The 27,595-nt window shown below is 41.7% G+C and overlaps 2 protein-coding genes across 3 annotated transcripts in view; one reads left to right on the top strand and one right to left on the bottom strand.

Annotated features, from left to right (window-relative positions):
- Positions 1-27,595, bottom strand: part of ASB4 (ankyrin repeat and SOCS box containing 4) — a 271,537-nt gene that overhangs the window by 199,389 nt on the left and 44,553 nt on the right. Inside the window, exons 1-2 of one of the 2 annotated variants that reach the window (XM_070369827.1) lie at positions 13,555-13,690; positions 6,281-6,394 (exon numbers count right to left, since the gene is read on the bottom strand). The gene's annotated coding sequence lies outside the window, so the exon portion shown is untranslated. Of the gene's footprint in view, positions 1-6,280; positions 6,395-13,554; positions 13,691-27,595 lie in introns of those variants that run through there. The other variant, XM_070369828.1, reaches the window with a different exon arrangement.
- Positions 13,784-27,595, top strand: part of PON3 (paraoxonase 3) — a 37,924-nt gene continuing 24,112 nt past the window's right edge. Inside the window, exons 1-3 of the mRNA XM_005909700.3 lie at positions 13,784-14,078; positions 15,501-15,571; positions 24,365-24,420. Of these exons, the coding sequence (XP_005909762.1) occupies positions 14,005-14,078; positions 15,501-15,571; positions 24,365-24,420 (201 nt within the window). The 5' untranslated portion in view covers positions 13,784-14,004. The remainder of the gene's footprint in view (positions 14,079-15,500; positions 15,572-24,364; positions 24,421-27,595) is intronic.

Below are 27,595 nucleotides of genomic sequence, written 5' to 3' on the forward strand. Positions count from 1 at the left end.
CTCTTTCTTAATGGGAGCCCAACTTGCATATAAAGAGAAGATAACAGCTCAGAGCTAGGCGGTCAGTCACACCACCTCCTCATTGAACACAACTGTGGACTTCAACAAGTGAGACAAAATCAGTTGTCCAGGCATGCGCACGTGAGTGTTTCTGTCTGTCTGTCTGTCCTCCTCAGGGGAACATGTGTGTGTGTCTGAAAGTGTCCAGGCCCATATGTGTGTGTGTCTGAAAGTGTCCACCTCATAGGGGAACATTTGTGTGTGTGTGTGTCTGTGTGTGTTGCTCAATCATGTCCAACTCTTTGCAACCACATTCTTTCTACTTTCTGTGTGTGTTCAACATTTTGCAACCCATCAGGGCTGAAGGTGTCTGCTTAGGGGAACATTCGTGTGTGTGTGTGTGTGTGTGTGTTACTCAATTGTGTCCAGCTCTTTGCAACCACATTTTTTCCACTCACTGTGTGTGTGTTGCTCAGTTGTGGCCAACTCGTTGCAACCCATGAACTGTAGCCTGCCAAGCTCCTCAGTCCATGGAACTCTTAAGGCAAGAATACTGGAGTGGGTAGCCATTCCCTTCTGCAAGGGATCTTCCTGACTCAGGGATCGAACTGTCATCTCCTGCACTGCAGGCAAATTCATTACCGCCTGAGCCACCAGGGGAACTCTTCCACTCACTATGCTGCTGCTGCTGCTAAGTCACTTCAGTCGTGTCCGACTGTGTGACCCCATAGACGGCAGCCCACCAGGCTCCCCCGTCCCTGGGATTCTTCAGGCAAGAACACTGGAGTGGGTTGCCATTTCCTTCTCCAATGCATGAAAGTGAAAAGTGAAAGTGAAGTCGCTCAGTCATGTCCGACTCTTTGCGACCCCATGGACTGCAGCCTTCCAGGCTCCTCCATCCATGGGATTTTCCAGGCAAGAGTACTGGAGTGGGGTGCCATCACCTTCTCCGATTCCACTCACCATACCTCCTATAAATTCATCTGTGTTTCTTTTCCCCTGTAACTTACCAAAGCACTTCACTTCTCATACTTCTCCCATCTTTAGCATTGTTACCATCGAAATATTTGTCAGTTACTTACAAAGAGAAAGAGTGCACTAAAAATGGTACATTCATTATCTCATTTAATCCTAATTAGGGCCCTGAGGGAGTAGGTATTGATTTCTATCACTGTTAACATTTCACGGATGTTCAAGGTCATACACCTTGTAAGGTGTGGCTCTCAATCTACTTCTGATGTCAGAGGGTGTGCTGTTACCCACTCCATGATGCTTCTGCCATGGAACTAATGAGGATCTCATTATTTACTCTTTTTCCTAATACATAGTTTCTTCTGTTTTTATAGGTATCAATTTGAGTCCTTTCAGATGGATCATTTAAAGACTTAAATGTAAATTGCTTAAGTATTCCTAACCTTGGTCTCTGACCACATTCGGCCTGTGTTTTTATTTATATTTTTAAATAGTCTGCTACTAAAATATATTGGATTATTTAATACTAAAATAATTACCACTTTTTGCTGTTTACATTATCCATGGAGAAAACATTAAGTCACAGATAAGCAAAACAAGATTAAATATTATTCATTAGGGATCCAAAGCCAAGAAGCATATGTTTTAGATTTTAGACTATAAGCAATGACTATCTAAAAAGCTATATTCATGAAAAGTACCAGAATACAATAGGCATCAGATAGACTTGGTTTCTATTGTGTTTATTAGAAAATAGATCTGGACAAAATTAAAAACAGGTTAATAAGCACATGTTATTTATCTTAGAGATTTTTAAAGTTTTCCTGTTTTTTAAATAAATGCTGGTTTTGAGCCTCTGTGGGCCATGAGGGATTCATAAATATATTGTGCATCTATTTACAATGATCTTACTGGGCTCATATATTGAGTTTAACAATTTGGTTGGCTATTAAGAGGTCATTCAAAAGGAATGAAATTGCAATTGGGATGTACCACCAGTAGGTGGATTTAGATCTCAGGTGTGTGAGTGTGTGTGTTTTACTTCTTTTTAATCTGAGGTCTTGCTCAGTGACAACAAATACATTTTGGTCTTTTACAAAACCTCAGCTCTTTTACAGCAGCTGGATGTGAATGTGGACACCTAATATGAGCAGTAAGGAAAATTAAATATAAGCTATAACTTTAGTATTTCTTATTTTCATTTTGTGTATGGATTAATTATTACTGACAGCTAGTCTAAGGCTGATCCCTTTTCTAGGCTTCATTTACTTAGTTTGAATCCTCTCTTGGAGACATAGCTTGTCTAGACTGATGAATATTTACTTGGCAAAACAATGAAGAATTAATAGCACTCACTTTGACACCACCCACGTCCACCTTTCTCCTTTCTCTGGCCACCTAGAGTTTTCCTTACTCTCAGATTTTTACAAAACATTTCTGGGTGTGAGAGAAGGAGGACTGAAAGAATTCCTGCAGTGCTCTCTTAGCTTTCTGCTCCTGGTTTTTAAGATTTTTATTCCATAAGGCAGAAGGCAGAGAAGAAGAAAAAAGAGCCTAGTCTAATTTTTATAACTGCAAAGCAAATAACTTTCAGTTTACTTTAAAATTTTTTAATACAGAAAATGACGTTTCTGTAATCAGACTTTGAGTTAGACATTAATATATAACAGTGAACCAGATACATGCCTATATTCTATTAGGAGATTCAACAAATGAGAAAATAGATAGATGATAAAAAGATAGATTATAAAGAAAAAAACATAGGGACATCCTGATGGTACAGTGGATGGGAATCTACTTGTCAGTGGAGGGGACATGGGTTTGATCCCTGGTTCGGGAAAATTCCACATGCCGAGGAGCAACTAAGCCCGTGTGTCTCAACTACTGAGCCCAAGCGCTTAGAGCCTGTGCTCTGCAACAAGAGAAGCCACCACAGTGAGAAGCCAGTGCCCTGCAATGAAGAGTAGCCCCTGCATCCCACAGCTAGAAAAACCGGTGTGCAGCAAAGAAGATCCAGCACAGTTAAGTTCCATTCAGTTCAGTCGCTCAGTCGTGTCCGACTCTTTGCTACCCCATGAACTGCAGCACGCCAGGCCTCCCTGTCCATCACCAACTCCTGGAGTTTACCCAAACCCAGGTCCATTGAGTCGGTAATGCCATCCAATCATCTCAACCTCTGTTGTCCCCTTCTCCTCCTGCCCTCAGTCTTTCCCAGTATCAGGGTCTTTTCCAATGAGTCAGCTCTTCGCATCAGGTGGCCAAAGTATTAGAGTCTCAGCTTCAACATCAGTCCTTCCAATGAACACCCAGGACTGATCGAATTTAGGATGGACTGGTTGGATCTCCTTGCAGTCCAAGGGACTCTCAAGTCTTCTCCAACACCACAGTTCAAAAGAATCAATTCTTCGGTGCTCAGCTTTCCTTATACAGCAACTCTCACGTCCATACATGACCACTGGAAAAACCATAGCCTTGACTAGATGGACCTTTGTTGGCAAAGTAATGTCTCTGCTTTCTAATATGCTATCTAGGTTGGTCATAACTTTCCTTCCAAGAGGTAAGCATCTTTTAATTTCATGGCTGCAGTCACCATCTGCAGTGATTTTGGAGCCCCAAAAAATAAAGTCAGCCACTGTTTCCACTGTTTCCCCATCTATTTGCCATGAAGTGATGGGACCGGATGCCATGATCTTAGTTTTCTGAATGTTGAGCTTTAAGCCAACTTTTTCACTTTCCTCTTTCACTTTCATCAAGAGGAGAAATTTCATCTTTAATTCTTCTTCACTTTCTGCCATAAGGTGGTGTCATCTGCATATCTGAGGTTATTGATATTTCTCCTGGCAATCTTGATTCCAGCTTGTGCTTCTTCCAGCCCAGCGTTTCTCATGATATACTCTGCATATAAGGTAAATAAGCAGGGTGAGAATATACAGCCTTGATGTACTCCTTTTCCTATTTGGAAGCAGTCTGTTGTTCCATGTCCAGTTCTAACTGTTCTTCCTGACCTGCATATAGGTTTCTCAAGAGGCAGGTCAGGTGGTCTGGTATTCCCATCTCTTTCAGAATTTTCCACAGTTTATTGTGATCCACACAGTCAAAGGCTTTGGCATAGTCAATAAATCAGAAATAGATGTTCTTCTGGAACTCTCTTGCTTTTTCCATGATCCAGTGGATGTTGGCAATTTGATCTCTGGTTCCTCTGCCTTTTCTAAAATCAGCTTGAACATCTGGAAGTTCACAGTTCATGTATTGCTGAAGCCTGGCTTGGAGAATTTTGAGCATTACTTTGCTAGCATGTGAGATGACTGCAATGGTGTGGTAGTTTGAACATTCTTTAGAACTGTCTTTCTTCAGGATAGGAATGAAAACTGACCTTTTCCAGTCCTGTGACCACTGCTGAGTTTTCCAAATTTGCTCACATATTGAGTGCAGCACTTTCACAGCATCATCTTCCAGGATTTGAAATAGCTCAACTGGAATTCCATCACCTCCACTAGCTTTGTTCGTAGTGATGCTTCCTAAGGCCCACTTGACTTCACGTTCCAGGATGTCTGGCTCTAGGTGAGTGATCACACCATCGTGATTATCTGGGTCATGAAGATCTTTTTTGTACAGTTCTTCTATGTATTCTTGCCACCTCTTCTAATATCTTCTGCTTCCATACCATTTCTGTCCTTTATTGAGCCCATCTGTGCATGAAATGTTGCCTTGGTATCTCTAATTTTCTTGAAGAGATCTCTAGTCTTTCCCATTCTATTGTTTTCCTCTATTTCTTTGCACTGATCTCTGAGGAAGGCTTTCTGATCTCTCCTTGCTATTCTCTGGAACTCTGCATTCAAATGGGTATATCTTTTCTTTTCTCCCCTGCCTTTAGCTTCTTTTCTTTTCTCAGCTATTTGTAAGGCCTCCTCAGACAACCATTTTTTCTTTCTGCATTTCTTTTTCTTGGGGATGGTCTTAATTCCTGTCTCCTATACAATGTCACAAACTTCCATCCATAGTTCATCAGGCACTCTATCAGATTTAGTCCCTTAAATCTATTTCTCACTTCCACTGTATAGTCATAAGGGATTTGATTTAGGTCAAACCTGAATGGTGTAGTGGTTTTCCCCACTTTCTTCAATTTAAGTCTGAATTTGGCAATAAGGAGTTCATGATCTGAGCCCCAGTCAGCTCCCGGTCTTGTTTTTGCTGACTGTATAGAGCTTCTCCATCTTTGGCTGCAAAGAATATAATCAATCTGATTTCGGTGTTGACTATCTGGTGATGTCCATATGCAGAGTCTTCTCTTGTGTTTTTGGAAGAGGGTGGGTGTTTGCTATGACCAGTGCGTTCTCTTGGCAGAACTCTATTAGCCTTTGCCCTGCTTCATTCCATATTCCAACGCCAAATTTGCCTGTTACTCCAGGTATTTCTTGACATCCTACTTTTGCATTCCAGTTCCCTATAATGAAAATGACATCTTTTTGGGTTGTTAGTTGTAGAAGGTCTTGCAGGTCTTCATAGAACCATTCAACTTCAGCTTCTTCAGCCTTACTGGTCAGGGCATAGACTTGGATTACCGTGATATTGAATGGTTTGCCTTGGAAACAGAGGTCATTCTGTCGTTTTTGAGATTGCATCCAAGTACTGCATTTCAGACTCTTTTGTTGACCATGATGGCTACTCCATTTCTTCTAAGGGATTCCTGCCCACAATAGTAGATATAATGGTCATCTGAGTTAAATTCACACATTCCAGTCCATTTTAGTTTGCTGATTCCTAGAATCAGAATGTTGACGTTCACTCTTGCCATCTCCTGTTTGACCACTTCCAATTTGCCTTGATTCATGGACCTAAGATTCCAGGTTCCTGTGCAATATTGATCTTTACAGCCTCGGACCTTGCTTCTATCACCAGTCCCACATCTGGGACTGGGTGTTGTTTTTGCTTTGGCTCCATCCCTTCATTTTTTCTGGAGCTATTTCTCCACTGATCTCCAGTAGTATATTGGGCACCTACCGACCTGGGGAGTTCATCTTTCAGTTTCCTATCTTTTTGCCTTTTCATACTGTTCATGGGGTTCTCTAGGCAAGAATACTGAAGTGGTTTGCCATTCCCTTTTCCAGTGGACCACATTCTGTCAGACCTCTCTACCATGACCCGTCTGTCTTGGGTGGCCCCACAGGGCATGGCTTAGTTTCCTTGAGTTAGACAAGGCTGTGGTCCATGTGATCAGATTGGCTAGTTGTCTGTGATTGTGGTTTCAGTCTGTCTGCCCCCTGATGCCCTCTCTCAGCACCTACCATCTTACTTGGGTTTCTCTTACCTTGGACGTGGGGTATCTCTTCACAGCTGCTCCAGGGAAGCGCAGCTGCAGATCCTTACTTTGGACGTGGGGTAGCTCCTCTCAGCTGCTCCTGCGCCATCACAGCCACTGCTCCTGCACAGCCAAAAATAAATAAATAAATAATTATTTTTTTAAATGGCTATACAACCAGCGATCCCACTGCTTGGCATACACACTGAGGAAATCAGAACTGAAAGAGACACATGTACCCCAGTGTTTATTGCAGCATTGTTTACAATAGGTAAGACATGGAAACAACCTAGATGTCCATCGGCAGATGAATGGATAAGGAAGTCGTGGTACATATACATAATGGAGTATTACTCAACTATAAAAAAGAAGGCTGTTGAGTCAGCTCAAATGAGGTGGATGAAACTGGAGCCTATTATACAGAATGAAGTAAGTCAGAAAGAAAAACACCAATACAGTACATTAATGCATATATATGGAATTTAGAAAGATGGTAATAATGATCCTATATGCAAGACAGCAAAAGAGACACAGATGTAAAGAAAGACTTTTGGATTCTGGGAGAAGGAGAGGGTGGGATGATTTGAGAGAATAGCATTGAAACGTATATAACCGTATGTAAAGTAGATGACCAGGGCAAGTTCAGTGCATGAAGCAGGGCAGTGCTCTTTGACAACCCAGAGGGTTGGGGTGGGGAGAGAGGTGGGAGGGGGGTTCAGGATGGGGAGACACATGTGTACCCATGGGTGATTCATGTCGATGTATGGCAAAAACCACCACAATACTGTAAAGTAATTAGCCTCCAATTAAATTAATTGAAAAAACTATAGACTTGAATTACATTTAAAAAGAAGGAACTAAACATAGACAAGTTATTAAACAATAATTTGGAGAAACCCAATTTTCCCACCTCCACCACTTTTGAAATGTTTAAACATAGAGGAAAATTGAAAGAGTAGTTCAGTGACTTCCTTATACCCTTCACCTATATTCACCAATCACCAGTTATCATTTTTCCATTTTTGCTTTACTTTTCCAAGTAAAGATGCTTTTATTTTTCTGCACCATTTGAAAGCAAGTTGGAGATATCATAAAACTTCATCTCTGCATACTGCAGCTTGCATCTTCTGAATATGAGGGCGTCCTTCCACATAACCACAATGTTATTACAACACTTTGCAGTAATAATACCTCTCATTAATAGTGATGCCATCTAATACCTGGTACAAATTCAAATTTTCTCAGTGGTCTCCAAATGCCTTTAATAATTGCTAACCCTCCTATCCCCCAAGCTCCCTAATCCAAAATTCAATCGAGGATCACAATTCACATTTACTTATGTCTCTTGAATCCTTTTTAATGTGAAACAGTCTTTCTATTTTTTGTTTTTATTTTTAATGACACATTTTTCAGTGCAAGCAAGATATCTTCTGGAATGATCTACATTCTGAATTTACTTGACCGTTTCTTCCTGGAGTCCTGAGCTCAATTCAGCAGCACTCATATTTCCTGTAAATTAGAAGTTACCCTAGGCTTGACCAGATTCAGATTAAACAATTTTGACAAGAATACTAATAAGTGACCTGTACTTCACACTGCATTGCAGCAGAATATAAACATAGGTTTTTTTTTTTCTCTTTGTGATGGTAAATCTGAGTAACTGATTAAGGTGGTGATCACCTGCTCAACAGGGTTAATTTTTTCCTTCTTTTTATAAATCCAAGTGAATAGTCTGTTCCCTAAAACCTTTCATCTATTTGGCATCCAGTAGTGTTCCTGTCCAGTTATTATTACACTGGAGTTTCAAAATGGTGATTTTTCTTCCATTATTCCTATTATTAATATCAATGGACATACTCTATTTTTTAAAAAATTATCTGTCATTGAACTCCTTTTTTTCCTCTTCTACATTCTTTCTCTTTTTTCTGGAAATTATTTTCTATCAGTTCCTAGAGAGATATTTCTTACCTTTTCACAGATTTCTACCTTAATTTCTATCCAAACTCAGATTAATATTCATTTTGAAGGAAGTTAGTACAATCATCTAATAAAGTAGAACATCTCTATTCCATTTTCCTTCCCAGTGATTTAAAAGTCTACATGGATAAATCCTCCAACACATAGCTTCTGTGTGCCTCAAATTTTCACTCCTAATACCCATTTCTCCCACTGTCTCAGCCATCCACTCCTACAGCCATATTCTGTATCAGAAACTTTCTTACCTGTAAAACCTTTATTTCAAGTCTCAGACTCAGCAACCACCACCCCCTTCATTTCTAAGTCATCTGTTCAGGTACTGCCATCGTTCTAAAATTTTTGAATTGTTCCAACCTCAAACTGATTGATAACCCTAGCCCCAGAACTTTCTCCCCTTCCAACTGTCCCCTCTTCTGCATAATATCTCTGCTTATCCAATCCAGCTTCCATCCTGTAATCACTTCCTTGAGTATACTCTCAACTCCTTTATACGTCTCTCCTCCAAATGTCATAGGAAGCAAAACTCAAATCGTTTCTTTACTTCACACATGCACCTGAGCAGCTATCTGTGACCTGGGAAAATCACAAAACAGCTGAATGGTTTCTCTTGAATGAATGTCAAAGCTCAGATGTGGTACTCAAAATGTCAAGCAACCCTCAATTTCTTTGGTAGATTAGCTTTTCTCTTTCTTAAGTTAGTGATTTTATAGCTTCTCCTTTTCCTCAAACTTCCCACAATCCTTTATCTGTTCACACTTTGGTCTGTAGGTCTTGTCTTATAATTCACTGAGAAAATGGAAACAACTAGATATAAGCCCCCTCACACTTCCCCTCCCAAAGTTACACCTCTCACTGTAGCTGCATCCACCGTCTCCTATTTCTACTGTTAAAGTGGAGAAGGAGTCCTCCAACTGTGCTTAGGACTTCACTTTTTCCATTATCCCTTCTCTCTTCTGCGTCATCAAACTCTTTCCCTACTGATTCATTTTCATTAGCACAAAGATCTTCTAACTGTATCTCCCGTTTAAAAGACAACACTCCCTTGATCTCACATTTTTAACCACCACATCATTTCTCTGGATTCCACTGATGGCTTAAAATACGTCCAAAGATTTGACATTCTTCCCCCACAGGCAAGCTTAATGCATTGCTCCTTAACAACTTATTGACCATAGACATATTCATACATCTTTTGTTATGCACAATATTGACCAGAAGATGTTTTGATATTCATTTACATAAGAAATCGCCAGCCACAGGTGTTAGTTTCTACAAAAATGCCCCTGTCAATAATGTGTTAAGAGTGGGTTGGATTTAGCGACTGATGTCTAACAAACAGAATAATGCAGAAGTGACAACATGTGACTTTTGAGACTTGGTCATAAAAGGCGTCAAGGTTTCCTCCTTGCTCCCTCATTCAGGCCACTCACTGGGGAAAGTTGGGTGCCTTATCCTGAAGACACTTCTCAGACAGCCCTTGGGAAGGTCCACATTGCAAGGAGCTTAGGTCCCCTGACTACAGACATGCAATTGAAATGCCTTCAGATTACTGCAACCTCATGACCGACCATGAACCAGAAGCACTTCACTAAGCTGCTTCCACTTTCTGACCAATAACAATGCTCAGATCATGAATTTTAAGCTTCCTTGTTTAGGGATAGTTTAGTGCATCATAATACATAACTAACACACCCATCATAAGTAAAGTCTTTGAGATCCACACTGTCTCTTCTTTCTCATTACCCATGCACTTGTCAACCAACTACAGTCTGGTCTTTGTTCATGTCAAGGTCATCAGAGATCTTTGTGTTGCCAAATCCAATTACCTCTATCTCTGCTCTGATCTTACCTGACTTCTAAGCAGCATTTAGCATGCTCTCTTCTTTCCTTCTCAAAACACTCTTCCGCCTTGGCTTTCTCAACACTATTCTCATTATCTCCTGTTTTCCCCTCCTTTGCTGGTTTGCACACGTCATCCAAATATTAATAGAAATGTAATGGCTCTTTAGGGCCAAAATTGGGTGCTCTTTCCTCTCTCCCATCCATTCCAATGGCTTTATGTACTCCCTGTATACTGATTACTCCAAAATTAACATCGCCAGCTCAGACCTTTGCAGTCATCTTTCATATCATGTTTGTCCTTAACTATCAGAAAGTCTACCCAACTCTATCTCCAAGTGACGTCTTTTTGGATCCGTTCTCCTCTCTCTTGCTGCAGTCTCTATTATTACTTCTTACCCAAAACAGTTTTGCGGGTGGACTTCTGTCTACCAGTTTTTCCCCTCTCCAATCTATTTCCTACTCAGTAGCAAAGTACTCAGATCACATCATCTCCTGCAAGACCTTACTGTGTTACTGATCTCTCCACTAAGACCTGCAAGATGCTGTGTGATCTGGGTTCCGCTTCCCTCTCCAACTTCATCCAGCAATGGCTTGGGCCACACTGTAACTGCAGGTCCTGGCAAACACCAAGATATTTCCCTCAACGGAAATTCCCCTCCTCCCACTCTTTACAACCTAGTTTCTTCTCTTACTTCAGGTCTCCGTTTTATTGTCACCTCTTTAGAGAGGCTTTTCCACTTCTGGGAGACAGCAAGGGGCTCCACCAGAAGCATGTCTCTGATTCACAAACTAAATGGTCCAGAGCCATATCCCCTCTATCTGGCCCTTACACGCCAAGAGACAATATTCCTCTGCTGTAGTCATCCCAGAACTAGGTGCCAGGAAACTAGCAACTACCTCATAGCCTCAAACCTGCCAAAATTATTCAAACTAGCCAATCCTAAGTAGTTCAGCCTAGCCTGCACACTGGCAACCCACTCCAGTATTCTTGCCTGGAGAATTCCATGGACAGAGGAGCCTGGTGGGCTACCGTCCATAGTATCACAAAGAGTCGGACATGACTGAAACCCCCAATAAAGGGAGCAGCTTCAACCCTCCTGTCCTGTTTTCTGCCTCCCAATCACCCAGGCGTCTTTCCCACATGGCTCTGTACCATGCCTGTCTTTCTGTCTCTAAGTTTTGTGAGTATAAAAGACTATTATTTCCTGAGCCTCTCTGTCTCCTCTCATGGCTATACATGACTGATTATTTCATAAAAGAACATGAAACAACTTACTTTTTTACTTTGTCTTTTTCTGTTTTTTGGCTTCACCTTCCCTCCTGCTTCTTTCCTTTTTTTCTATCCTCCCTGCCTTCCTTCCTTTAAATATATTTCCCCTCTAGGATGTAAGCCCCTTGAAGGCAAGGGCATCTTGCTCACACCAAGTCTTCAGTGCTGGGCAAGTAGTTGTCAGTGCTCACCAAACAGTGCTGAGTGTGAACACCAAGCAACATTCCTTCCTTTCCTTCCCAGTCTCCCATGGACTCACACATGCCATTCCAGAGAACAATTCAAACTCAGTGGCCATGAACCTGTCTGGAGAGTCATCGCCACACAGTGATCCACGGGGTTTGTCTTTCTTTGAAACAAACATGCAGGGTGTCGACTAAGTGAAGAAATGTGAAGCAACAGCAGCAGCAGAATCTCCGCACCACATGTGTGTGTGTGTGTGTGTGTGTGGTGTATTTATGCATTTTCTTCTGAAATATGGGTCACTGTTTTCACAGGAGTCTCTATTAAAAATCAAAGTTATATTAAAAGGTATGTTGAGGGCTTCCCTGGTGGTTCAGTGGTAAAGAGTCTGGCTGCAAAGGCAGGAGAAACAGGCTTGATCCCTGCTCTGGGAAGGTCCCAAGTGCCCTGGAGCAATTAAGCACTGTGCTCCCGAGCCTGGGAACCACATCTACTGAGCCCATGCATCACAACTGACGAAGCCCGAGTGCCCCAGCACTTGTGATCTGCAACAAAAGAAGCCACTGCATTGAGAAGCCTGAGCACCACAACCAGACAGACAGTAGCCCTTGCCCATTGCAACCAGAGAAAAGCTCATGTAGCAATGAAAACCCAGCACAACCACAAATAATAAATAAAATATTTTTAAAGAAGGTTGAAAAGTCTCCTTGCCATCCTATCTGTCCCACTTAGGGGAAACCAGTTTGTTAGTTTCTTGTGTATCTTTCCAATATTTTTATAGAAATACAGGGAGATATTGGAGAAGGCGATGGCACCCCACTCCAGTACTCTTGCCTGGAAAACCCCATGGACAGAGGAGCCTCGTAGGTTGAAGTCCACGGGGTCGCGAAGAGTCAGAAACGACTGAGCGACTTCACTTTCACTTTTTACTTTCATGCATTGGAGAAGGAAATGGCAACCCAATCCAGTGTTCTTGCCTGGAGAATCCCAGGGATGGGGGAACCTGATGGGCTGCTGTCTATGGGGTCGCACGGAGTCGGACACGACTGAAGCGACTTAGCAGCAGCAGCAGGCAGATAGAAATACGTATTCCTCCTCTGTGTGAACTCTTTTCAAATTAATCTTCTGAAGAAGTAACTGTCTTACCAATGCAATTCCAGATGTTCCAATGTTCCGTTAGTAGCCCTTCCTCCACAGCTTTAATAAAACTCAGCATAACTGAGGAAGGGCACAGGAAGGGCTCACACTGCCACTCTCTAGCTGTGTGGCCAAGAGCAAGTTACACAGTTAATCTGTGCCTTGGCTTTCTGACCTATAAAACTGGGATGTGAACTACCTCAGAGAAGTACCAGTAATCAAAAGTTAACATAGGCAAAGTTCTAAGGACAATGCAAGGTACATAGTAGGTGCTGCATAAATGGCAAGCTTTATTATTCCACTATAATTATGTATTCAAACAGTATTTATGTATCCCATAAGTCAGAAACTTCCTTTACTTAATATCTCCACTTCTGTGTTCTCTCAAACACAGAAGTTTCTATTGAGTTTACTTAAACTCAATAGAAATAGTCTTTTTTTTTTTTCCTTGTGGAAAATAAAAACAGATCTTGAAGATGCTCCTTGGCTTTGCCCAAACTCTTTAAGTCTTTCCCACCTCGTGCTCCCCTTCTTTCAACCTGATTTTTATCATGAGTGTGGGAGGGTGCAGATTATTTGCCTGGCAGGATCTAAAGATCCAGAAGAAAGAAGGATCTAGGAGTCTTTTGAAAGTCTAACCTTCCAAAGAAGCTATGCTTCCCTTCTCCGCGTCTCTCCTCCGTTCTGCTCATCTTGTTACCTATTCTATTTATTTCTTTCCCTTCACTTCTCCTGACTTTATCTCAAATGTTGGGGGCAGATGCTGACATTCACAAATCCTCCCAGTCCACAAACAGAATCCACCCTCCCCCTCCCCGCGCCCCGCCTCCACCCTGTGTGTGGGATCAATTCTGCGTCTCTTAGAACACCTTACCTTCCACAAACTGCAAAGTTTCTGGGTCTGAACTACAGCTCCCCGTGCTCTCTGCCCCTCCAGTTTCCCTTTCAGGACACTTGAGGAGCTGAGGTAGAATTCCGCAGCTTTTGGCAGCAAACCTCCTCCTCTATCGTCCCACCCACCCGTGGGATCTCGCCAAAGCTGCCAAGGGAACCCAGGGGTATGGGTCCTGTCTCTGTATTTTGAGCCCTGAAGAATAAAGGAATCCGCGAGTAAAGGTTTCCTTGAAAGCAGGTGAATGTGGCCTTGAACCCGGAGCAGCGCTGCGGCGAAGGCTGGGACGCAGCGACCTTAGCCCAGAGCCTTGGCAGCGCACCTGCCCGGGAGCAGGAAGGGCGGGGCGAGCACCACTGGGGAGGGACCGGCGCTGCCCGCAGCCCCTCCAGAGTACTCTGCGTGCCCTGGGCGCCCTGGACCCCGGAGACCATGGGGAAGCTGATGGCACTTATCCTGCTGGGCGCCGGCCTGGCCCTAGTCGGGGAGAGATTTTTGACACTTAGGTGAGTTGGCATCTTGAGCGTCCTGGGCTTTTTCTCTTCTTCCAAGTTAGGTTAAGGGCTGCCCCGGGCCGCCTTCATAGCGGGTAAGAATGAGCTGTTGGGGACCCCGTCTTCTCAATCGCACCTAACAAACTATCCCTTGAGAAGCTCTGATGTGGAAAGTGAGCTGATTTCTTGCCTTTCCTAAGATCGTGAGGCAGAAATGCCCCGGTTTATTTTCTGAAAGTTATGCAACTGCCCCCCTTCCCCCTTCCCTCAGCATTCCACCCACCCTTGAACAAACTAACTGTTGGAAGCGCTGGTCTTGGGAGGAGGGAGCCAGGCTACCGGCTGAATGTTTTAGGCTGACTTAGAGGTTGTCCAAGGCAAGTTCAACCTTGAAGGGTACCGGGTTACCAGATTAAAGGAGCTAGAAGGACAGCAGGGAAATGAACTGAAACCTGCAAGGGGAGATTGGCATTGTTCCGGTATCTGACCTGACCTTTTGAAGTGGAAGATCTGGTGGTGATAGCAATTCCAGAAATATCCCAGGAGAATACTGGGCTAGTAAGAAGAAATGTTTGTTAGATGATGACATGTGTTCCCGAATAGATGTTAGCTTCTACTTGCTTTCAGTCCTCTTTGGGTTGTTTTTATTTATTTCTCTAAATAGAAGTTGGTCTTCTCAGAGGTTCACATCTATTGGCAGAATCTGTTGAGGAGCATGGTGCCTTTTGATAATACATTCTAGTTCAGCTTGAGTTTACTGTTACATTTGCTCCCAGTGCATGCAAGTGAGAAAATCATAAAAAATAATGATAATTATAAAGCCAATCTAAAGAGTATTTTTTTAAAGTCACAGTAAGATAAGTATAGAATCTTCCTGAATACAATTTAATAAAAATGTAAAATTATTCCTTGTGTTTAGAAGAATGTTTCACTGTGGAATCAAAAACACTATTCAAAAATAATTTGGCCAATTGTTTAAACTATGGTCAGTTTAATGAACTCATGAACTTGCAAAGTAAATGAACATAAAATTTTAAAAATAATAAAGCAAAAGCTACAGAGTTTAGCTATTAGGAGACCCTGTTGAATTTGGGGAAGGCAGTTGGGGACAAGGATCAAAAGGCAAGACTGTAAGGGATTAAGGGAACCAAAGTGCAGATTTATAATAGATGATGCTTTATCACATTTGATAATAGTATTTTGTGCATTTAAATTAATAATACTTATATACTATTAAATTAAAAAATATAGGCACATTACCCAGTGTGTCCACATTATATAAGTAAATGTAAATAAAAGGAGATGGCTACTTATTTGTGATATCATCCATAAATGATGAGAAAGAGAGTTAATCAATTTGAAGGTGGTTAAAGACTGGTTAGACATTGATTTTGGATGTTGTGCATTGATCTCCAGTGTTTTTATCTTCCACAGAGAAAGAATGAATGCATATCGAGAAGTGGAGTCAGTAGAATCCCAGAACTGCCACCTTATTGAGGGAATTGGTATGTATATGACAGTACAATTTCCTGGTCACCATCCCCCTGACTGAAGCTGCTAATTTAATCCACTGCTACTCCTCAAACCCTCCTACTGAAGCTTCAGCCTCATCAGTTTTACCCAAGCTATCTGATTCCACGTCTCCAAGGGGTGTCCTAAATGTCAAAATCTATGGCTTTTTCTCGGTCCTCTTACTGACATCTCTCCATCATTTGAAATATGTTGTTGACTACTCTTTGGTTGGTCCCTTGCTGGACTCTGCTCCTGTCCACTCTGACATTTCATTTCCTTCTCTGTCTTTTTCTGTTGCCTTACTTCTTTTTTTTTTCTTCTCCCCTCTCCTTGATGATACTCCTAGCTTCCAGTGTCACTGCCTTCAAAATTTATCTGCTAGTACTAAAAGAAATGTGACTTAGCCCTTATTCTCAAGAACCTCCCAATCAATTGAGGGTTTTTTTCTTAATTAATCGAAAATCCATAGTTGGATCCCTGATCTCTCAAACTGCAGGCCTTTTTTTCTGTTTGAAATCTTCTTTGCCTTTCTGTCATTTCCTCTCTCACACCCCACCCATAATCAGCTCTTCTTCCAGACTTTTCTTAAGCTTGGTACCTGCATTCTCAAAGAGTTTCAGTTCAAAATTTAGGAATCTTGAACTTCCCTGACAGTCCAGCGGGTAAGACTTTGCCTTCCGATGCAGGAGATATGGATTCCATCGTTAGTCAGGGAGCTGAGATCTCACAGGCTTTGAGGCCACAACACCAAAACATGAAGCAGAAGCAGTGTTGTAACAAATTCAATAAAGACTTTAAAAATCTTAAAAAAAAATGAAGGAGCCATTTATTTTCCCCTCTCCCCTCACTGTTTCACGTGAGACCTGTTGGCCTCTCCTGGGCCCCTACATAGAGCTGATCTCATTTACTCCTTACTGCTTCAACTGCTTGTTTTGGCTCTGAGCCTTTAACTCTCCCTGATGATACTACTAGGGGGAAAAAAAATCTAGCCAGATGCTGTTCTAGGAATGTATTCTTTCATTTTCTCACCTTTGCTCATGAAATTACCTCCAAAGATTTCTTCATTGCTGCTTGCTGAAATCAGTTGGAAATCCCTCTTCTACCCCTGAACTCTCATAGCACTCTGAAACTCCCATTCACTTGAGACACCTACCACATGCTTTATTTTAGAGCCAGCAGTGTCTTTCTCTCACAATCAGATTGTAAACCTCCTAGGGTCAAGGACTGTGAATTATTTCAGTATGCGACAGGACGACAGTATAGCTTATTGTGATATAAATGATCTCCAAGATAAGTTACTAATACATATATATACATATATATATATATATATATATATATATATATATATATAAGAGCCCTTTTGATTTTGGTTTTCTATCTTTATTTCCCCTCTCAATTTCTAAAACAAATAGAGAAACAGCCTGGCCCTTTATATATATATAAAAGAGCCCTTTTGATTTTGGTTTTCTATCTTTATTTGCCCTCTCAATTTCTAAAACAGAGAAACAGCCTGGCCCTTGTGCTCCCTAGTGTTAGATGAGGTGTGTATTGCGAGCTAGAAAGCAGAAGGAACTCAAGACAAAGCATTTCCTGACTTGGGTATTTAAAAACCTGGACTCCTTCAAGGGATTCTAATGGAGACGGAAGGGGAATATGTGGTTGTGGTTGTTGTTGTTTTAAATAACAGGGGGCTTTGTCCCATTCTGGGGGAGAATCAAGACCTGTAAAGGAACGGCTACAATATACCTTTAGGGAGGCTGGATCCCTTACACTGTATGAGCATGAGCAAAGGTTGTATGTGTGTGCGCGCGCACAGTATGTATAATTGGCAAAAGTTTCTAAATTAAAGGGACCACATGAGCTTGGCAATGAATATTTCAGTGGTGACTAGTGTAGAATAAAGGCCATGTGGACTTCCCCAAAGTCCACAGCTTTGTTTATTAAGCTGTTTGCACAACCCTGGCAGAGAGACCCAATAATGACTCAGGCTGAACTTCCTACCAGTTTAGTGCAATGTGGGTTTGGGGTCAGATTTAATTTGATTAAAAAAAATAAGGAAATGTAACATTCAATCATTTGTTTACTGCCTTGTGGAGTAATATTCATATTAATTATATATATATATATATCTAAAATATATATCTATATCTAAAAAGCCAGTTAATTTAGACAGTAATTAGAGCATTGTTAAAGCATTGTTAAAGTCTAGCCCAACTCTCAGATTGTATGATTCAAATAGGCTTGAGAAGTTAAAACTAGAGCAGAAGGGGCCTCCCTGGTGGCTCAGTGGTAAAGAATCCACCTGCCATTGCAGGAGACACGGGTTCTATCCCTGATCCAGGAAGATCCAACATGGTGCAGAGCAACTGAGCCTGTGTGCCAAAAGTGCTGGGCCTGTGCACTAGAGCCCGGGAGCCACAACTCCTGAGGCCAGCGTGCCCCAGAGCCCGTGTTTTGTGGCACTTCACAACAAGAGAAGCCACTGCAGTGAGAAGTATGTGCACTGCAGCAAGAGAGTAGTCCCTGCTCTCCACAGCCAGAGAAAACCCTCGCAGCGATGAAGACCCAGCACAGCCAAAAAGAAATACAATTATTTCAAAAAACTAGAGCAGAAGAAAAAAACGCATGCACATCTCATGTCTATTGGCATATGTACATTCTATATTTACAGAACTGAACAAGTGGGAATGATCACGGGTCATTTGTCAATAGGACAATATTGCTATATATCTAAAAATAATACTACTACCTTATCAAAGGCCTAGTGTCTATGGCTCTCTGCTGAGTCCTTTGGAAACACTTTACATCAACCTCATAAACACCCCGTAAGGTGGGTGCTGCCACCTGTGTTTGGAGATTAGGAAACTGACACCCAGAAGAATGAAGTTCCCTGCCCAGTGGTTCAGAACGAGAAGGTGCCAGGTCCACATGAAGAGGCACGGTGGTTTTCTTCCATGCCTTTGTACTCTCTGTTGTGTAACACTGCCTTTCTTATCTACTGACAGCACATTTTTATTACAGAGTTTCAGGGAAGTATGGTGGCGGCAGAAAACAGAAAATCTGAGATGCAAAAAAGTGAAATATTAATCAATAGAGCTGACCAAGACCGGGCAAGTTGCACATTTAAACAAAGCTCACTAATGAGATGATACTCGTAAGACCCTCCTCTCTGAGAGTGAAAAGCTTTGTGAAAGAATGGAAAACCAAAGAATTGAAGGCAGAGGATAGTAGGCAGTAACAGAGCTGGGGAAAATTTCTGATTTGTGTTTTCTTCAAGACCTAGACTTTTCTGATTAATTTTATTGGTCGAGGGCTTGCCTGATGGCTCAGATGGTAAAGAGTCTGCCTACAATGCAAGAGACCTGGGTTCATTCCCTGGTTCAGGAAGATCCCCTGGAGAAGGGAGTGGCTACCCACTCCAGTATTCTTGCCTGGAGAACTCCATGGACATGGAATGTATGTGTGGACAGCGGAGCCTGGTGGGCTACAGTCCATGGGGTTGCAAAGAGTCAAACACGACTAAAACTTCCACTTTATTGGCAGAACCAACTTTTCCTCTTTTTGTTTTCCTTCCTCATTATTTATTTATTTATTTATTTATTTTGGCCACACTGGGTGGCCTGTGGGAGCTTGGTTCCCCTCCCGGGGATCGAACCCAAGCTCCCTGAATTGGAAGAATTGGGTCATAACCACTGGACCACCAGGGAAGTCCCATTCTTTCCCCAGTATTCTTTCTAGGAAGAAAGCTTAAAAAGTGAAATAATTCTAACCTCCCAGAAATCATACCTCAAAGATCTTTTTTATATTAAATTCATCTTTTTTCCAAGGCTTTGAGGCTCAAAGATTGGCTTAACTGGGAAGTTATTTGGCTAATCAAAGTTGCCCTTGAAATAGGAACAGCTTTATTAGCTTGCCCTTGACAGAATTATCAAGTAGACAGACAGCCATTGTATATGGAGTCTTCCTATCTTCCTCTCCTTTCTTTTCCCCTCCTGTAGCTTCCTGTGTCTCCAAGATATGTTTCTACTCCATGGTAGTTTCCATTTGTTTTCTTAGCTGGCTATTTTCTTCCCTCGAAGATGTGAAATGACAATATTAATTGATAGTAATGTTTTGGCATGACTTTTTCTCAAGACGTCTATAGAGAAAAATTGGAGGCCAGAGAAGTGAGGTTATGCCAAAAAATAGGGTGGACAGATTAAAAGGGAGTAGATACCTATTTGTAAGACTGGTTTTAGACTTAGCAGTGGGGTTTTAATGTTGTCTGTGCACAGGGTAATGAGTATATGGAGAAGACTCAGGGGAGGGTGTCCCAGAGGCTTTTACTCCCACAGGAGCCACTGTTGCTAAGATGCACCGGGCCATCATGCAGATGCAGTGCAGGTCGGGGAAAGGGATAAAGGACGGTCAGGAATAATGTACAATCAGCTACTAATTCTTTTCCACATCTGAGTGCAAAGCACCAGCTTCCCTGTGCTGTGGACAGAGCAAGTAAAAAACAACAACAACAAAAAAAAAACCCAGCATAGCATCTCCGGAAAATGCCCACTCATGCTGCAGGTGAATTACTGAAGCAGGTTAGTGCTATCATGGGAGATGTGTGAAACGGTGTTTGGAAGATGAAAAGACTAAATCAGAAATTATACAACTCAGGACATCTTCTTTTCAGAAATTAACACTCACTTGTCAATAACTTAACCTCAAACAAGACAAAGTTCAAAAACTAAAGCAGTTTCTCCTTTTTAGTCAGTCAACCAGCTTGTTGCTGAAAGCTTTTATAGTGAAAAGGCAGGTGTTATATTGGGTACAAGGACACAGTACTGAGTAAAACCAGGTCCTTGATCCAAGCAAGTTGCAGCCCAAATGTGGAAAATATCATGGTGGAGGTAGTCACAGGTGACCATATTAGTACACAAACTGGATGTTGGAGCCAAGAGAGGTTGAAAAAGCTGAGGGGACAGCATTCAAGTCATCTCTAAGGGCCTGTGATACTCAGTCAAGTGGAGGTGAGACTGGATGTGGGAAACATGTGTTGCCAAGAAGCAGGTAACAGCATGTGCTCAGGTATGCAGGTAAACAAGCCTGGCCTACCTCAGCACTGCTGACTGAGTGCTGCAGCACGCCTGGAAAAGACAGCGAAGGGTGGGAGCCCCAAGAATTGAAATCGGAGCCAAGAGGCATCGAACTGCGGATCTAGGTCAAGGAGTTTGAGAATTTTACTGCCAGCCCTACTGGCCCTTTGGAGGGTTTTAAGCAGGAGCATTACAGGGTCAAGTTTGCGATTTAAAAAGAATGGGTTGTAGGGGAGCAAAGTGGACCTACTAGGAAGTTATTACAGAAATCCAGGAGGGAGTTCCAGAGCTTGAAAGACTTGTGATCAGATGGTTTTAGGGAGTAAGGAAAAGGAAGACATCAAGGATAACTCCAAGGTTCCTACTTTGGGTACTTGGGGGATGGAAATGTTATCCACTGAAATTGAAATATACAAAATGGAGCAGATTTAAGAGGGAAATTTCCAGATCGCTTTGATACATGTTGAACATGAGAAATGAAAAGGCCCGATAGAAATGTCCTATATACAGGAGACCTGGTTTGATCCCTGGGTTGGGAAGATCCTCTGGAGAAGGGAACAGCTACCCACTCCAGTATTCTGGCCTAGAGAATTCCATGGAGAAGTCCATGGGGTCGCAAATAGTCAGACACAGCGGAGTGACTTTCACTATACATGTATATACAGGTAAATACAGAGGTCTGGAAGTTGGGAGAAAGTTTTGGTCTTGATTTAGAGATTGGAGAGTTAAGAGTACGTGGGTGGAAGCTGACACTTTTGGACTAGAGTAAATTGGTGCTCTGCTATGAGAAATAGCCAAGTGCGGGTAGAGGCTGGTGAGTATTTCCAGCCAGGATAGAGGCAGAAGGAGACTAGGGCAAAAGGAAGCCCAAAAATGGTTTTTAGAGGAAAAAAGAGAGAGAAAAAGGTTTGTTCAAAAACTAACCCATCCAGGGGATTCCCTGATGGCTCAGTGGGAAAGAATCCGCCTGCCAATGCAGGAGACATGGGTTCCATCCCTGATCTGGGAAGATCTCACATGCTGCAGAGCAATTAAACCCGTGTGCCACAACCATTGAGCCTGTGCCCTAGTGCCCATGCTGTGCTACAGAGAAGCCACAGCAGGGAGAAGTCCATGCACTGCAACTAGAGAGCAGCTCCCGCTCACCACAACTAGAGAAAAGCCCATGCAGCAGTGAAGACCCAGCACAGACAAAGTGAACCAAAAAACCTGACAATTAAAAAAAAAACACATTAATAAATGAAATTTAAAAACTAATCCACCCATATTCAACATCATTTTTAAAACTGTTTTATTCAATTTGCTGGATTCTCCCCAAGTCTATTTTACTCCATGTAGGGCAGGGCATGCAAGCTCAGTCATGTCTGACTCTTTGCAATCCCATGGACTGTAGCCCGCCAGGATCCTCTGTCCAGGGGACTCTCCAGGCAAGAATACAGGAGTGGGTTGCCATTTCCTGCTCCATGGGATCTTCTTGATACAGGGATCAAACTCACATCTCTTGCGTCTCCTGCACTAGCAGGCCGATCCTTTACCATGGTGCCACCTGGGAAGCCCTATTCCATGTAGAAAAAGCAGTAAATCTTTCAGACCATCAAAACACCATACATTGGTAAATCTTGATTAACTGGAATGCTTAGAAAATGGAAAGCTGTGATTAGTTTTCAGGTTCCTAGTTGGGGATTAGTTTTCATCTTCAGTATAATCAATAGGATTAAATCTTTTTCCAACCTCCAGTTTTCAGTGCCTATTGTTTATTACTCTGATTCAAATCTGCATTGTTTTTGGCTTTATTCCACTTTTCTTTCCCCCATTCTCCTTAGGAATCCATTACCTCAGGCAACCATTTTCCCACGCATTCTATTACTATAGCTGTGCAGCAAACTACCTCAAAACTTAGTGACTGAGAAGGACGGTAGTTATTTTGCTCATGAGTTTGTAGCTTTGGCCGGGCTCAGGGGAGGCAGCTCATCTCTATTCCCTTTGGATCAGCTAGGGCGTCTCAGCTCATCTGAGACACTTTCAGACCCCTCTGTACATGTGGCTTTGGTACATCGTTTCAATCAGATTTGTAAATTACCATTTGCCATATTCCATAACCATTGCTTGCATCCTCAATGCAGCCTGCCTGGGAACACATCATATGTGGGTCTACCTCTTTGCTAGAAAACATGCAAATCTCCTTTTTATCCTGTTCTCAGTCATAACTTACTCATTATATGTTTCTTTCTATAGAAAAATGCCAATGACCATCTCTCAGTGAGAAAAGGACCTAAGTAAAATCTTCCAAATTCATTTATTTCCAACAGCTCATCCTAGGATTTATTGCTTTTTTAAAATTGGAGTTTAGTTGCTTTATGTTGTGTATGATCTGTTGCTTTTATAACAGAGAACAATTAATAATTTCCCAATATGATTAGAAAACAATAGATTTTTCAGGCCTCAACAAGTTATCAGTAACCTCAGATATGCAGATGACACCACCATTATGGCAGAAAGTGAAGAAGAACTAAAGAGCCTCTTGATGAAAGTGAAAAAGGAGAGTGAAAAAGTTGGCTTAAAGGTCAACATTCAGAAAACTAAGATCATGGCATCCAGTCCCATCACTTCATGGCAAATAGATGGGGAAACAGTGGAAACAGTGGCTGACTTTATTTTTCTGGGCTCCAAAATCACTGCAGATGGTGATTGCAGCCATGAAATTAAAAGACGCTTACTCCTTGGAAGGAAAGTTATGACCAACCTAGACAGCATATTAAAAAGCAGAGACATTACTTTGGCAACAAAGGTCCATCTAGTCAAGGCTATGGTTTTTCCAGTGGTCATGTATGGATGTGAGAGTTGGACTATAAAGAAAGCTGAGCACCGAAGAATTGATGCTTTTGAACTGAGGATGTTGGAGAAGACTCTTGAGAGTCCCTTGGACTGCAAGGAGATCCAACCAGTCCATCCTAAATTTGATCAGTCCTGGGTGTTCATTGGAAGGACTGATGTTGAAGCTGAAACTCCAATACTTCTCCACCTGATGCGAAGAGCTGACTCATTGGAAAAGACCCTGATGCTGGGCAAGTTTGAGGGCAGGAGGAGAAAGGGATGACAGAGGATGAGATGGTTGGATGGCATCACCGACTCGATGGACATGGGTTTGGGTGGACTCCGGGAGTTGGTGATGGACAAGGACACCTGGTGTGCTGCGGTTCATGGGGTCGCAAAGAGTTGGACATGACTGAGTGACTGAACTGAACTGAACAACAAGTTAGAGGAGAGAAATACTTGGCAGAGAAGTCTTTAAGTGACCTTCACAATGATGGCTTTCCAAATGTTATCACTTGGTCTATAGATCTGTCTTGTGTGGCAAGTAAAGCTGAATCTCTTAGGACATGCTCTAGGAGTTTTTATTTAAAGAATAAATCTAGAATATGAATTTATTTTATAGTTATTTTCTTTTTTCTCCTGAAAATGGACTTCTTAAAAAAAAAAAAGAAGAAGAAGAATTTAGTATTTCAGGAACCTGGCTTGGGTTTTCCTGGAGACCTGGAGAGCAGCATGCTTGTAGGATTCCGGAAAGTTAATATTGTTTCCCAAGTAAATAGCTAAAAAAGTTAAGGTAGTTTCCAAAAGACGTTCAAAGTCTTGACTGTGTGTGAAATTAGTTTTTAAGCCACCATTCATGCATCTTTCTGATCCTCAGCTTTTTTTTTTTTTTAATAGAAAATGGCTCTGAAGATATTGATATCCTTCCTAGTGGGCTGGCTTTCATCTCCAATGTGAGTATTTCCCATGCTCCTCAGATGCGCAAGTCAACAGCTGTATGGATAGAACATTAGTGTCACCAACTCAAGTGTCACCAACACAAGTGTCCCACTTGTGTGCAGACTAGTCAACTAAAAGCACCAAAATGGGATTCCAGAGGCTAACTGAGGCAAGACAGAAGTGCCCAGGCTTGCCTACCCCATGGTGGGCAGTTATATACCCAGGGGAGTGCTGATAAGTGTATATTGAATTCCATTCACTTCCTAGACGAGGCTCCAGATTTTCTCTGTGGCTATCCATCCTCATCATTGCCCTACTGGCTGAGCCTCAGCTTCTGGAAGTCATCTTCTTACTAATCGGTATTCATCTCATCATGCCTGCCTGAGTTTGGAACTCAGTAAATGTTTGCAGAGTGAATGTTAGCCACGTTACTCAATTCATAACCGTCTTGCATTTCTTTGCATTTCCCAAGAGCATTTTCATTTTGGGTTCCTCAGCATTTAAAGAAAAGCTCTTTCAAAGAGGAGTAGGGAAAAACATGCATTTTATTTCCAGTACCACCTTCACAGGTTTGGGATGATTAGGAAGCTATGAGAAGGATTGAACTTCAACAAATTAAAATGTTATATTGTAAAAATATTGAAAATTATCATATACTTAGTTAAATCAGTTACAATTTGGAGTGGCACTTAGGATTTTGAAAAAAAGTAGATATTAATTACATTTCCAATGTGAATTCTGATTGCTGGAATTGCATGTTCAAATATTCCATTTGGGCCAATAAAATATTATCAAATAACACATTTTAAAAATCTATGTCTTTTTGGCCAAAAGGGGGGGCCCATAAAATATTCCTTAATGGTCCCAATTTCTAAATTCTTCAGTATAGTCAGGGTCTATAGTCAATATGCATTTTAAATTGCTGCTGGTGTGCTATATGTTAGGGTAGGTGGGTGGGAAGGATTTTATGTCTTTCGTTTTCCTCCAAAAACGAAAGCTGTGTAGAAAAGCTTTTTCTTTGTTGATTTAAACTACCTACTGTCAATTTAGATTTTCAATGTGATGCCCAACAGACCTTTAAAAACAATTATTTTATGGCTAGGAGATATGTAGTTCCTACTGTATGTTTCTTTTCTATTAATATTTTCACTAGAGGTAAGCGTACTGAATTCTTGTTATTCAGCAAGTAGAGATTGTCATCACAAATAATTCTATGAGAAACGTTAGCTTTTTTTGCAAAATAACAAACAACTCATTCTTATAGGATAAGGATAATGTTCTTTGCTTATTTTTAATCTTGCTGTACTGCAATAAATTCAAGTCCTTGTTCTTCTTGGTCACCTCCTACTGCCCTTTCCTGCCATCCTAGAACATGTTTGGAAGCTGCTGATTTAGGGAGTAATTCTTTGTGATAGATATTTTTAGTCTATTTAGAGGTGCCAAGCAGGCTATTTGCTTCCTTACCTTGGGACTTGAAGGTAAGGTTTTTTTGCCAGCAAGATTACTCCCTTCCTCACATGTTGCCATCTAACTCCTTGTTCCCTATGAGGGCTCACTGTAGTGGAACTTTAATTCCTCAGGAATATCCCTAACACTCTGTTTCTGGGCAAGGTGGCTCTTCTGTGCCCCCATAGTTTCCCTGTGGGTAGTGTCTTAGATGCCTCCCCCTATGTGATGGGCTTGCTTGGTGCTGCCTCCCTGGATTTCAGTCCTTCTGAGACAGGACTTGGAGTGTCTGTTGGTTGTCAGCAGGTTGCCATGCTGCACCTGCCACAGTGTCTGGCATACATAGGTGTTTGGCTGCTTACTGAATGTGTGTGCTGGTGAATGAGGGCAGTGGAGAAGTTCAATGCTTGTCCACACGTACCTGTAGTCTGTTGGTGGAAATAAGATGCCTGCACACCCAGGTCATTTTTGCCATTTTCAGGGGTGAATGGTATCAAAATAATTGCAATCCATGCCAAAATTCTTACCAACTGCTTTAAACAGAAAACCAAGCATATGCAAAGAGTTTCATTCATCGTGACACTTACTGTTTTTTGGCCGTGCTCCACCCTTATTTCCCAATCAGATCATTTCCATTTCCAGAGCACCTGATCCTTCTACCAGTTGGCAGTGCCCTCACATTCCTCCAAGCTCCCACGGTACTTGCTGTGGGGTTCTTTCTTGAGCGATATAATATTATCTACTGTTAAACCTTTCTTAATGGTGTGGGGAAAAGTTGTACATCACTGTACAACTACTGATCTGAGTGATTAGGCATTTCACTTCTCGGGGCTTAATTTTCCTTATGTGAAAAGAGAAGATTTACCTCAAGTGAAAATGGGAAGAACTGGGTGTCTCTGACATCTTTCCCCGAATGTCACCACTATTTGTGCCACTGGACTTAGTGACAAATTGACTATGAAGGAAAGAGATTTGGAGTCTCAATTGTATGGCCTGATATTGGGGAGAGCAGTGATTCCCTTAACAGAGAATAGATACAAATGAGAGCAAGTATTTGAGGAGAGATGATTTTGATTTTGATCATTTGATTTTGAACTGCCTTTAGGAAGAAGTTGGGATGCAAGCTAGGGCTCCATAGAGAGGTTCCAGGAAAATGTGCATATTTGATAATTACTAATGTAGAAGAAATACCTGAAACCTTATGAATGAGCTCTGCAAGGGAAGAGTGCAGAATGAGAAGGGAGGGATGGATGAGGACAGAGGGAGGGAAGGGCAGGAAAAGAAGCAGTAATTCTATGTGGAAATTCTACTTTTGATTTTTTGATAAGAAATAAAAGTTCTACCATAGTGTCAAATGCCAAGAGATACAGACAAGGAGATATGGAAGGATTATTAAGTAAGACATTTTGGAGGCCGTTGATATGATCTTTATAGAGGTATTTCTACAAACCAGTAGAATATGGATTCCAGAGAATTAACAGTTGGAGCAATTCAAACCAAGGCAACAAGGTCAAGTGATGTTTCTAAAAAATTTGACAGTGAAGGAAGGTGAGAAAAATGCCTGTTTGAAGTAGTAAAGTTGGAAAATATTTATTTCAGGGAAAGAGAAATGAGCAATTTTTCAGGTAAAAGAAGGGGACATTGGTGACGAATGAGTGGTGAATTCTAAAGACAGACCCCAGAGATCAGGGAATTAACTAAGAACAGAAGGATATTCTTTCCTTAGAAAAGAGAGAGAAAGGA

Source organism: Bos mutus, chromosome 4, assembly GCF_027580195.1.
Source record: "Bos mutus isolate GX-2022 chromosome 4, NWIPB_WYAK_1.1, whole genome shotgun sequence".
Classification (NCBI taxonomy): Eukaryota; Metazoa; Chordata; class Mammalia; order Artiodactyla; family Bovidae; genus Bos; species Bos mutus.